The 14,152-nt window shown below is 42.4% G+C and overlaps 1 protein-coding gene across 2 annotated transcripts in view; it reads right to left on the bottom strand.

The window, feature by feature from the left end:
* Positions 1-14,152, bottom strand: part of scml4 (Scm polycomb group protein like 4) — a 91,328-nt gene that overhangs the window by 37,091 nt on the left and 40,085 nt on the right. For both annotated transcript variants that reach the window (XM_063040808.1, XM_063040809.1), the window contains one exon: positions 5,183-5,383. In XM_063040808.1, coding sequence (XP_062896878.1) covers positions 5,183-5,383 — 201 coding nt within the window. The remainder of the gene's footprint in view (positions 1-5,182; positions 5,384-14,152) is intronic.

Here is a 14,152-nt window from a genome sequence, read left to right as displayed (position 1 = left end):
GCTGCTGGTGGAAGGTGCAGGAGTCTTGGGTCCCAAACTTCAAAGTTCAATCGTTCCAGGGGCTTGTGGTCGTGGACTCACTTCTGGCTGCGGTTTGATGTCTTCAGTGCCGAACGCCATTTACTATTTACGCGATTTGATTGTGGTGCTTCAGCGTGGAACTGGCTCTGCGGCTGTGGTCTGAATCCATCACAGTGCTGAACCGATTGATTCAGTAACTATCACACTAGTGAGAATATCAAATCAGACTTTTCAGCTTGCAAATGAAAAAGATGCCACGAGGCATAGGTTTAAGGTGAGAGGAGGGAGTCTTATAGAGGATGTGAGGTGGAAGTTTTCAGCAGAGTTTGATTGATATCTGGAACTCGCTACTAGAAGAGGCAGTGGAATCAGATACAATCACTATGTTTAGGGGATATTTACGCGATCACATCAATAGACAAGGCATAAAAGCATACACACATGCAGTGCAGGCAATTGCGGTTAGTGTAGCTGAGCAAAAGGTTGGCATGGATATGATGGGCTGAAGGACATGCATGACTCCCTGCCTCCGTGACGCACGCAAAGTGCTTAAGAGCTTGGTAATGTGGATGCTACGGAGTTGGGAATCATAGGTAACAAACTCAAAGGAAGGAACTGGCCATTCAGGACAGCGATGAGAGTAAATTTCTTCACCTAGGGAGTGTGAATCTTTGGAACTTGCTACCCAGGACAGCAGCTGAATATCTGGATGGTACTTAAACAATTTTCACTCTACCTGTTAAAAAAAACCAATACCCAACACCAATCTTCAAGACAGACAGATTTTTAGACACCAGGGGATTGAGGGATATAGTTTAGCTCAGGAAAGTAATTGTGAGGTAGAAGGAAATTAGCCATGGGTCTTACTGACTGGCAGAACGGGCATGTGAGGGAGGACAAGCCAGTCTCTGCCACTTCTGTTTCTCATCCACATTAAATTATACATAAACGTAGCATCCAGTAAATTGAAAAATTAACCATTTTCAGCATATTAAGCTCTAAGTCAGAGGCTCACAGACTTCTGTAGTGGCCATTTTCAGAGAGCCTTGTTTCCTGCACTTCCAATACCCCACTATAAATACAAAAAAAAAGATGTTTTTAAGTTGCCTTTACTTCTTTTAACTTTACACCTCATGGTGGTGGTGAGATTGGGATGGGTGGGGGGGGTGCAAGAGGATAATTGGTTGGGAGTAATCCTACCGGTTATGTTTTGTAACTTCAAAACATTAAACTAATTCAAAGAGCACAAGGGAGTCCAGGAATGCAGGTTTAATGGTTTACATTAAGCACGGTGCACATGTATAGTGTGATGTAATAAACCTATTTTTACATATAATCATAATTAATTATTTAAACAAACAAGAATGCTTAACCAAATTATATATATATATATATATATACAAGATTATTCAAATATTATTTAAGTATTAAATACACAATACTCCCTGCTTAGCTATAAACTCCAATTCAACCGTCTCAACTATATACACTGTATTATATATCACAACTACTATACACAGACATCCACAGCATAGTAAATTTTGAATTGTCCCACCCAGGCCAAAAGATCTAATTGCTGTAGAGGATTTCCTACTCTTGTGGGGTGACGCTTTTCCTGACCGGGGGGGTCACTCTGCTTGCCAGGTGAGACTTGTGGCTGTGAAACCATCTCGGGTTCTGGGGCCTCCTCCGTGGTGATCGTAGGAGTTGACTCTGAGACTGCAGGAAGTGGCTCCGACAGCCGTAGCCACCTTTCTTCCTCTTCGAGTTTCTGCATCTTGGTCTTGGGAAGGTGCATTCAGTTCACTGGAGTATTTTCTAATTACTCCTTATATTTATGATCTGATCTCTCCACTTGGTTTCTGCATCCACAACATCATCTGACAAATCCTCTGTTTTTGTGTCTCCATTGACTCCTTTCTTTCTCACCTTCCATTCATCCAGCTGGGCTTTGGTCTTTGTATCTACTTTTACAAGCAGCTATTTGTCCCCCACCTGAAGTTCATGCAGTAACCTTAATGCACGCCGTGTAGATTCTGGTTCTTTATACTCACAAAAGCCGAACGCTTGTAACTTTCCTGAAGCTCCTTGAGCTTTCTTTCAGCTTAAAACCAAGCCACATTTTGAAAGGAGCCACCTAATTAACATATCAGAGCTTCCTCAGATATGTTGCCTATGAAAACTGCTGTAGTCGGACAACTACTTTTGTCACTGCCACACTTCCCCTGAGCAGCATGGCCCCCCCTTGATCCAGTATGCTTTCCCACCAGAGGCACAGACAAACATCAACACCTGTTTGTCCTCTATTGGGTAAGAGCTCATGGTATTTGGCATGGAAACTGTCGTGGCATCATCCAGTGCCTTCCTTAATTGGCTTTCAGTTAGCAGGAGATGTGGCATGCAAATGGTGGATGGATCTCCAATCAAGCTGTAGTTGTCCCCACAAAGCTGGTCCTTTTGCTTTTTTTAACCAAATACAAGCCCAATGTGGCTTGTTGGTTGTTGCATTTCACAGGAGTTATGAATGTCATTCCACAGGATTATCTTTTCTCCAGTATAAATTCTTAGTTGGATATCCGCAGGCTTCAGTTCAGTATCTTTGAAATGCCTCTCAAACTCATTTTGTGGAATGACTGAAACAGCTATCCAATTCCATATTAATTAATTTGCCATTCACTTCTGGTATAAACATGGCTTGTCTCCTGTTCATTTCCAAATTATAAATCTCAAAAGTATACAGTCCTGTGACACTCTTATCATTATCAGATTTTTCATTAACATTCAGATTAGTGCTTTTTTTGAAACTGTAATTTCATTTTTTATCTTTTACTCTTCTCTGTGCAATCCAGTTATTTTTGTCTGCCCAACATACTCTTTGCATGTGACCTACATTGTTGCATTTTCTGCAAGTTCACCCTTAAATCTGCATTTGTTAGGTGTATGTGAGCCCCTGCCACACTGGTAACACAATTTGTTTGGCCAGGCTGGTTTCTGCTTAGAGGATGCAATTTTGTTCACACTCACTTTTGTTCCTGACTGCAACTCAATTGCATCTATGCCTGCAGTTTCCATTGAAATGACAATTTCCACTGTTTGCTTGAATGCAAGCTGTGCTTCAGTTAGGAGCCAGTTTCAAATGCTTTCTTTTAAGGTTCCACGGACTAAACAATCTCTTAGTGTATCATTACTGAACTGACAATGCTTAGACAATCTCTTGAATCAAACCAAGTATGCTCATCACCAATGTTATGTTTTGAAACTACAAAACATTAAACCGATTCAAAGGAACACATGGGAATCTGGGAGTGTAGGTTTAACTTCAAGTTTACTTTAAGCGAGGCACCCACATATCATGTGGTACCGTGATGATGTATGTAATTAAGTATTTTTACATATAACCCATAATTCATTATTTAAATAAACAAAAATGTTTAATCACACAACATACATACAAGATTACTCAAATATTATTGAAATATTAGATACACAACACTACTCGAAGTTTAAAAAGTTAGCTTTTATTTGATGTAAATAGCTAAGCCACCCACGTGAAAATTTAAGGCAACAATCATTACAACACACCTGAACCAGAACTAGATACCCACTAGGGATCTCAGTGCCACACACCAGTAGCTAACAGACCGATGAACCAGACCCAGACTCTTTTTAGAGCGTTTGCCATAAACTGAATCATCATATGTGCCAACCTATCTTCTGGTAGCCCCTTCCTTTCCAGATGACCAGGCCTGGGTTTCCTCGGTTTCACTTTCCCCTCACTCTACTTCACATCCGACACCAGTGCCTCAATGAACCGAAGTGAAACACAACTTGACAATTCTGCATTCTTTTGAAAAAATACTTCTCAGGCTGGCAATAGGGTGTTTATTATCTGTAATATGAACTTCCAAAATAACGAGGAAGAAACTTATTTATATTTTTTCACCATGTTTGGTGGTGACTCGTGTTTTGATAACGTACTTGACTGCCTTACGTTCCTGCTTTAAAGCATCTCTGCAATTCCCGAGACTGTGTAAAGCAGGGGTGGCGAACCTGTGGCATGCGCAAAAGATTTGTTGGCACGCAGCATGCAGTGCTGTCCCGCCCGATTCTTTAACCCTACCATTAATCATTAGTAAAATGATTATCTTTACCGTCAAATGAAGCAGCAAATGATTTTCTACAACTGGGGAGCAATGAGATGTTTTCACAAGATACGTCTCATGCTGGCTTGGTGCCTGCTAGCTGGTTGAGAGAACACGTGACATTGGATGATACGTTTTGAAATATTTGCCAACCTGGTGTGAGTATCGGTATTTGGATTGTAAATGGTTACCATAACAGGACTATTTAGAAATTATGTAATTTGCCAATCGCCTTTTTAAAAGATTAATAGTGTGATGCTCTGGGGGGGGGGCATGGCCCCTGCATTTCTAATAACCAGTACTGTTTATCGTTCTTGTGTTAGAATGCTTTTGTGAGATTATGGTGGGAGGATCCAGTTCATTTACTGTTACATTTTAGCTTGGGTTGTACAGTTATTTGTTTGTGTGTTTGTGGGTCACCCTGACTGTAACCGGAGTGTCTGATGATCACCTCCCCCGTCGGTGTGAGACTGGCTGAGTTCACTCTCTGGGTCATGGTGCCCGGTCTCTTTTGTGTCTGTTTTGTTGCTGAGTTAAAGAGCTTCCTCGTCTGTCATTATGGACCAAATGCTCGCCACAATATTAATTTTTGAACAGATTCTATAAAATGCTTCATCTATTTCAATTTGTCTGATACAGTTTTACTCATTGTAAACTGATGAATATATGTAAATAAGCAACAAGACTCATCTTTTCTCCTTAAAAACTCTATAATTATTGTTATTAATTAATCAAAGATAATCTCTGCATGCAAGAAAAATTGTTAGACCATTATCCCAATTTGGGCACACGCTCTCAAAAAGTTCCACCAATCCTGGGCCGCTAAAGTTTGGATGCACAGAAAAGATGAACAAGATCCCACTTTGAAAGACACACACAAAAGCTGATGTTACTGCAGATAATAATCTCCGTAATGTCTGCTACCCTTTGTGAATCATCATCGTCAGCTGCTTTTACCACACTGACTTCACCAATTTACCGGCACGTACAAATCATAGGGAACACATTGGACCACATACCTGATATCAGTTCACCGCCATGGCCTTGCTTCAGGCAGGAAAAGACTGCCTTCTGCTGATAGGCGCAATCAATGCACGCTTGGACAGCCTGCTGCAGTACCATAGAAGCTCTGGCAGGTCCAAAGTGATCTGGAAGCTGCTGCAACTTCTTCTTGTCGAGGTGCGGACCAGCAAAGGCGTGTTTGTTGACATAAATGCAAACTGCAAAAGTAGAAAAGTTGGACATGGCAAGCACATTTGTGACAGCTTATCATAACATAAGTAACAGCACTTTTTTTTTAGCAACTCCTGAGAAATTATCATTCAATGCTGAACACATTATCCACAGTGAGGAGGTTCAGCATGTTTCGACCTCTGTCTTCTGACAGTTCAATTTACATCCTTGAGTAATATTTCCTCTAAGTCAGGGGAACCTAGCCCTTGGCTAATTGTAAGTCTCAATGCATAAGAAAGATTGGGGAACTCTGATCTAAGTCATATGGCCAGATTTGGGAACAGCTTCTTTCCAACTGTGATAAGACTGCTGAACGGATCCTGACCCGGATCTGGGCCATACCCTCCAAATATCTGGACCTGTCTCTCCGTTTTTTTGCACTACCTTACTTCCCCTTTTCTATTTTCTATTTATGATTTATAATTTAAATTTTTAATATTTACTATCGATTTGTACTCCGGGGAGCGCGAAGCGCAGAATCAAGTATCGCTGTGATGATTGTACGCTGTAGTATCAATTGTTTGGTGACAATAAAGTAAAATTAAGTATTATATATTCATTGAGATATAGCATGGAGTAGGCCCTCCCGGTCCTTCAATCCACTCCACATGACCCAGCAACCCCTGATTTAACCCTAGCCTAACCTCAGGACAATTTACAATGATCAATTAACCTACAAACCAGTATGTCTGTGGTTAAGAAGGCGTACGGTGTATTGGCCTTCATCAATTGTGGAACTGAATTTAGGAGCTGAGAGGTAATGTTGCAGCTATATAGGACCCTGGTCAGACCCCACTTGGAGTACTGTGCTCAGTTCTGGTCGCCTCACTACAGGAAGGATGTGGAAGCCATAGAGATGGTACAGAAGAGATTTACAAGGATGTTGCCTGGATTGGGGAGCATGCCTTATGACAATAGGCTGAGTGAACTCGGCCTTTTCTCCTTAGAGTGACAGAGGATGAGAGGTAACCCGATAGAAGTATATAAGATGAAGAGAAGCATTGATCGTGTGGATAGTCAGAGGCTTTTTCCCAGGGCTAAAATGGTTGCCACAAGAGGACACAGGTTTAAGATGCTGAGGAGTAAGCACAGAGGAGATGTCAGGGGTACGTTTTTTACTCAGAGAGTGGTGACTGCGTGGAATGGGCTGTCGGCAACGGTGGTGGAGGCGGATATGATAGGGCCTTTTAAGAGACTTTTGGATAGGTACATGGAGCTTAGAAAAATAGAGGGCTATGGGTAAGCCTAGTAATTTCTAAGGTAGGGACATGTTCGGCACAACTTTGTGGGCCGAAGGGCCTGTATTGTGCTGTAGGTTTTCTATGTTTTTATGTTTAATTTGGACTGTGGTAGGAAATAGGCAGTGGCAGTGGGAAGTCTTCATCAAAGCAAGGTCTCAAATCGTGATCCCAAAGATATGCCGAGTTCAGCAAATGCAGCAAAAATACTGAATGCGTCTTAAAAGAGGAAATACTCCCTGAGACAATTACTAAAGTCCTTTCAAAAATCAGTAATGCACGCCTTCCCAACGCCACACACCTCCCTACTGTGCCTCAACCCAACTACACTTGTAAGTGATTTATGGGGAAATTGGATTCATTTACTCTGGTAAGCGGAAGCTGGTGCTGATTAGGTTGGAGGATGTTTTGCAGAGTAGAAGGCTCTGCTTTAGGCGCAGATGACAGATGGTTAAATGACAGCAAATGGAAAGTCAGGAGTAGGAAGGGACATCAGGAAAAACCTCTAGCTCCAAAAAACATTTTTAGTGAAATAAATGCCACGAAAGTGGATAACACTGAGTGGTTCTTGAGAAGGGAGTGGCATGGGTATTGAGAAGCGAAACTAACCATGGAAAGAAAAATGCTTTTTGGCTCTAATGGCTTTTTCTAATTCCTAAAACCTCTTATGTTGTTATCCCCTGATGGATATTTATGCACTGTACCGTCTGAAAAGCTTTGTTGCTCAAGTGTTTGCAATAAACTATATATTGCTGCAAGTTCAACTATAATATTCATTTTTTATGGCTTTAAGAATCTAAGGTTTTATTCAAAGCTTAGATGAATTGGTATTCTGTGTGTTGAACAAACTGCTATAGAGCATTCCACAACAAGTAAATGGCAGCATGGTCTGGTAATGCCTGGAATTTCAGTATCTCCTGCCAAAGCTCTCAAGTTTGATAAGCATGCACAAAGCTTTAATGGTTTAGCTAGAGTGGACGTGGAGAGGGTGTTTCCATTAGTAGGAGAGTATAGGATGTCAAGGCACAGCCTCAGAAAAAAGGGACATTCCTTAAGAACAGAGAGGAGAAGAAACTCCTTTATCCAGAGGGTGGTGAATCTGAGGAATTTGTTGCCAATAAAGGGCTGTGGTAGCCAGGTCATCAGCTGAACTTAAGGCAGAGAATAATAAGTTCTTGAATGGTAAGGGGATTAAGAGTTACGAGAAGAAGATAGGAGCATGGGTTGAGAAAAAATTTAGGCATGGTTGAATGGTGGAACAGACTTGGTGGGCCAGATGGCTTAATCCTGCTCCTATGTCTTAAGATCTTATAGCTTTTTTCTCGTTGATGGCCAATCTGCTTTTCCTAGTTAACAACAGGAATTCTGCAGATGCTGGAAATTCAAGCAACACACATCAAAGTTGCTGGTGAACGCAGCAGGCCAGGCAGCATCTCTAGGAAGAGGTACAGTCGACTTTTCAGACCAAGATTCTCGGCCTGAAACGTCGACTGTACCTCTTCCTAGAGGTGCTGCGTTCACCAGCAACTTTGATGTGTGTTGCTTTTCCTAGTTATTCCTTTTTATACTTCAAAACCTACACTTACATTGCTTGCATGCAATATCCTTAGCACTGTAAAACATGACTCCATACAAGCCATAGCAAACAAAACCTAATTGAATTTGCTTCAGTGTTCTCAATTATGTTAAACTATTTTCATTATTAAGTTTTTATGATTAGTTAAATTAGTTCAACACAATATCATGAGCTGAAGGCCCTGTCCACGTGCTGTACTGTCCTGTGTTTATGCTCTGAAATGGTTAAACTGATATGTTACAGCTTTTGCATGTTCTAAATAGCCTACAGTAGTTCATAAAGCCAGACTGGGACAGATGACCAAGTCCTTGGACAAAGTGAATCATCTTAAAGAGGGAAAGAAGGAGGATGAGGGCAGATGTCTTTGGTAGCTGTAGACAAGGTAACAAATAGTAGAGTCGCTAAGATGATCAATATCACAATTTGGGGCCACATAAATCAATAAGGATTATAGAGCTGAAGTGAGCAGGAAAAGGCCTCAGGGACTTCTTAAAATAATGGAGGTAATTATATACAGTACTGTACAAAAGTCTTAGGCACACTACATGTAGCTAAGGTGCTTAAGACTTTTGCACAGTACTGGAGTAATTTTATTTATTGCACTGTACTGCTGTCACAAACACAAAAACAAATTTAATGACGCATGAATGATGACAAACCTGATTCTGATATGGATCTCTATAGTGGACTGAGAGTGGGAAGGGGTCAGAGAGAGGGGAGGGAGCAGGAAGCACCAGAGAGACATTCTGTAATGATCAATAAACCAATTGTTTGGAATCAAATGACCTTGCCTGGTGTCTCGGGGCTGGGTGTGTCTGCACCCGTGCCAAGCACCCCCTGACCCTGGCACTTCTTCACTGCCACCTGTACCACACGCTTCCCGCGGCACTCCACCCTCACCACTCCCAAAATCCTTTGCTCCCGCCAGATTTACGAACTCGCTCTCTGCTCCACATTGACAAATATAGTACTGTGCAAAAGACCTAGGCACCTTAGCTATATATATGTGTGTATTTCAGACTTTTGCACAGAACTGTAAGTTACACACTGTGCAACAAAAGTCAAAGATTGATCATCTAGTACAAAAATAATGGCTGGACATGGGAGCAGAAATTCAGATGTTTATAAATCTCAAAAGGAGGGAGTGAGACTGCGTGAACGTTAAATAACACAATGGACCAGGTAACTTGTTATGAACTGCCAGCGGTTCCATGTCAAACTGTCCGTATTTATCTCCATAAGCGCCAGGCAGTGCAGGAGGTAGGCACCAGCACAGAACACCTGTCAAACCATGAGACCATAAGACATAGGAGCAGAATTATGCCTGCTCCTCCTAACCTTTGACACCCTGACTAATCAAGAACGTACTGTATCAACCTCTGCTTTAAATACACCCTATGACCAGGCCTCCACAGTGTCTGTGGCCTTGAATTCCACAGATTCAGCACCCTCATCTCTGTGCTAAAGGGACATCCCTCTATTCTGAGGCTGTGCCCTCTGATTCTAGACTCTACCACAATGGAACCCATCCTTTCCACATTCCCTCTATCTGGGCCTTTCAATATTCAATAGGTTTCAATGAGATCCCCACTCGTTCTTCTAAACTCCAGCAAGTACAGGCCCAGAGTCATTCCTGGAATCTTTCTCAAGAACTTGCCACAAACTTTTTCTCTTCGGATCAAGAAGACAGCGGTAAGAGGCTAAGGATTTCCAGCGAGGAGACATTTTATTTCTCGGAGTAGGAGAGAGGCCAGACTGCGCAGGCGCGTGACGTCAGCCAGTTGAGCGCAAACAATTTAAAAAGAAAACCGCCATATCCAGCGGGCAGTGTCGGAGCGGGCTGCGGAGTGAGAGGGTGCAGGCTGAAAGGGCTTTGGCTCAACGGGCTTTGGCGGAGACGGGAAGAGGCTTCCTGCAACCGTTGAGTCTCATAGTAACAGAGTAAGTTACAGTTTTTTGGTATTTAGTACAAACAGTAGCATTAGAGGTATGCATCTAGGATTAGTGTTGTGCTTGGAGTGCCAGATGTGGGGATCCTGGGAGACTCCCAGCCTCCCCAAGGATTACATCTGCACCAGGTGCACTGAGATGAGGCTCCTGAAGGACCGTGTTAAGGAGCTGGAGATGGAAATTGACGACTTTCGGCTAATTAGGGAAAGTGAGGAGGTGATAGATACTACCTATAGAGAGGTAGTGGATAGCACCCCTGTGACAGTCCCCATCAGAAATCGATATATCGTTTTGGGGATACCGTTGACGAGGCAGACCTGACAGAGGAGGACCACAGTGAATGAAACTCTGGCATTCTGCCCAGTGCCGAAATCAAGAGAGCAAGAAGAAACGCGGTAGTTATAGGGGATTCCATCGTAAGGGGGACGGACAAGAGATTCTGCGAGCCGGACAAGGATACCCGGATGGTGTGTTGCCTCCCTGGTGCCAGGGTACGGGATATTTCAGATCGAGTCCAGAGTATTCTGAGGAGAGAGGGCGAGCAGCTGGAAGTCTTGGTACATGTTGGTACCAATGACATAGACATAAAAAGAGAGGAGGTCCTGAAGAAAGATTACTGGGAGCTAGGAAGAAAATTGAAAAGCCGGACCTCCAGAGTAATAATATCAGGATTGCTGCCTGAGCTGCGTGCTAATGATGGTAAGAATAGCAGAATTAAGCAGATGAATGTGTGGCTAAGTACCTGGTTCAGGGGGCAGGGCTTCAAATTCTTGAATCATTGGGATCTATTTTGGGGAAGGTATGACTTATACAAAAAAGATGGATTACACCTGAACTCAAAAGGTACTAATATCCTGGCGGGATTGTTTAATATAGCTGTTAGGGAGGGTTTAAACTAAGTTGGCAAGGGGAAGGAAACCAAAGTGTTAGGGTCGAGGAAGAGGAAAATAGAAATAAGTCAAAAATACTGTGCAGCAAAGATGGCAAGAAGGACAGGCCGGTGAATATACAGGATAATTTGCTGCAAAATAGAAATATAGCAAAATCGGCAACAGATACTGATCTAAATGTACTGTACTTAAATGCACGCAGCATTAGAAATAAAGTGGATGACCTTGCTGCACAGCTGCAGGTTAAAAGATATGACATTGTGGCCATCACCGAGTCATGGCTAAATGATGGATGTGATTGGGAGCTGAATATCCAAGGATACACAGTGTATAGGAAAGATAGGAAGGTAGGTAAAGGGGGTGGCGTGGCCCTGATGGTAAGTAACGATATCAAATCAATAGAAAGAAGGGACATAGGATCAGAAGAGGTAGAATCCTTATGGGTAGAATTAAGAAATGGCAAGGGTAAAAAGACACTAATAGCAGTTATATACAGGCCTCCAAACAGCAGCCAGGATGTGGACTACAAGTTGCAGCTGGAAATAGAAAAAGCGTGTCAGAAGGAAAATGTCAAATATGGGGGATTTTAATATGAAAGTGGATTGCGAAAGTCAGGAAGGTAATGCATTTCAGGAGAGGGAGTTTGTAGAATGCCTACAGGATGGCTTTTTGGAGCAGCTTGTCCAGAAGCCCATCAGGGGACCGGCTGTTTTGGATTGGGTGCTGTGTAACGAACCTGAGGCGATTAGGGAGCTGGAGGTAAAGGAACCCCTTGGAAGTAGTGAAATTTGAAAAGGAGAAGCTGGTATCGGGTGTATCGATATTTCAGTGGAACAGGGGAAATTACAGTGGTATGAGAGAGGAACTGACCCAAGTCAATTGGAAAAGTAAACTAAATGGAGGGACGGCAGAGCAGAATTGGATGAAATTCCTACAAGAAATAAGGAAAATGCAGGAAAGATATATTCCAAGAAAAAAGAAAATCATGAATGGAAAAATGGCACAAATGTGGCTAACGAGAGAGGTTAAGGCAAAAATAAAAGCAAAAGAAATGGCGTACAAGGAAGCAAAAATTAGTGAGAAAAATGAGGACTGGAAGACTTTTAAAACCTTACAGAAGGAAACTAAGAAAGTCATTAGGAAAGAAAAGATGAATTATGAAAGGAAGTTGGCGATTAACATAAAAAAGGATACTAAGAGTTTTTTTAAATAAAGGAAGAGTAAAAGAGTGACAAGTGTAGATACGGAACCGATTGAAAATGATGCTGGAGAAATTATAATGGATAACAAAGAGATGGCGGAGGAACTGAATGAGTATTTTGCATCAGTCTTCACAGTGGAAGACATGAGCAATATACCTGATAGCCAGAGGTATCAGGGAATAGAATTAGGTACAGTTAAGATTATTGGAGAGAAAGTGCTTGGGAAGCTAAGTGGACTAAGAATAGATAAGTCTCCCGGTCCGGATGAGGTGCACCCAAGGGTTCTGAAGGAGGTGGCTTTGGAGATTGTGGAAGCATTGGAAATGATCTTCCAGGAATCAATAGACTCTGGCATGGTTCCAGAGGACTGGAAGGTCGCAAATGTAGTTCCGCTAGTTAAGAAAGGAAGGAGGCAGCAAAAAGAAAATTACAGACCTATTAGTCTGACATCGGTAGTTGGAAAGATATTGGAGTCAATCCTCAAGGACGAGGTTATGAAATACCTCGAGGTGCATGACAAGATAGGCCGAAGCCAGCATGGTTTCATAAAGGGAAGATCCTGCCTCACCAACCTATTGGAATTTTTTGGGGTAATCTCGAATAAGATTGACAAGGGAGAGGCTGTGGATGTTGTGTATTTGGATTTTCAAAAGGCCTTCGATAAGGTGCCACATATGAGGCTGCTTAATAAGATGAGAGCCCATGGAATTATAGGAAAGATATTGAAATGGATGGAGCATTGGCTGATAGGCAGAAAGCAAAGGGTGGGAATGAAGGGATCCTATTCTGATTGGTTGCTGGTTACTAGTGGTGTTCCACAGGGGTCGGTGTTGGGGCCGCTTCTTTTTACGATGTATATCAATGATTTGGATTATGGATTAAATGGTTTTGTGGCTAAGTTTGTGGATGACACCAAGATAGGTGGAGGAGCAGGAAATGTTGAAGAAACAGAAAGGTTGCAGAGAGACTTGGTCAGTTTAGGAGAGTGGGCAAAGAAATGGCAGATGAGATACAACGTTGACAAATGTACGGTTGTACATTTCGGAAGAAGAAATAATCGGGCAGATTATTATTTAGATGCGGAGAAAATTCAAAAATCGGAAGTGCAAAGAGACTTGGGGGTCCTCATGCAGGATACCCTAAAGGTTAACCACCAAGTTGGATTGGTGGTAAGGAAAGCGAATGCTATGTTGGCATTCATTTCAAGAAGAATAGTGTATAAGAGTAAGGAGGTGTTGATGAGGCTCTGTGGGCCATTAGTGAGACCTCATTTGGAATACTGTGTACAGTTTTGGGCCCCCTATCTTAGAAAGGACATACTGATATTGGAGAGAGTTCAGAGAAGATTTACGAGGATGATTTCCGGAATGCAGGGGCTAACATATGAGGAGCGTTCGTCGACTCTTGGATTGTATTCATTAGAGTATAGAAGAATGAGAGGGGATCTCATAGAAACGTTTCGAATGTTGAAAGGGTTGGACAGAGTTGATGTGGAAAGGTTGTTTCCCTTGGTGGGTGAGTCCAGGACAAGAGGCCATAGTCTTAGAATTAGAGGGTACCCAGTTAAAACAGAGATGAGGAGAAATTTTTTGAGCCAGAGGGTCGTGGATTTGTGGAATTCGTTGCCACATACAGCTGTGGAGGCCCAATCACTGGGGGTGTTTAAGGAGGAGATTGACAGGTATCTAATTAGTCAGGGTATCAAGGGATATGGGGAAAAAGCCTGAAATTGGAACTAGATGGATGAATAGTTTAGCTCATGGGGGAGCTGCGGAGCAGACTCGATGGGCCAAATGGCCTGCTTCTGCTCCTTTGTCTTGTGATCTTGTGAACTTCATCTGGACCCTCTCCAATGACAGCATATATTTTCTTAACTAAGGGGCCCAAAACTGTTCACAAT

The sequence above is a fragment of the Mobula hypostoma genome, chromosome 2 (genome assembly GCF_963921235.1).
Source record: "Mobula hypostoma chromosome 2, sMobHyp1.1, whole genome shotgun sequence".
Taxonomy (NCBI): domain Eukaryota; kingdom Metazoa; phylum Chordata; class Chondrichthyes; order Myliobatiformes; family Myliobatidae; genus Mobula; species Mobula hypostoma.
The sequence above is the reverse complement of the archived record's forward strand: the minus strand, read 5'-3'. Positions and strand labels throughout refer to the sequence as shown.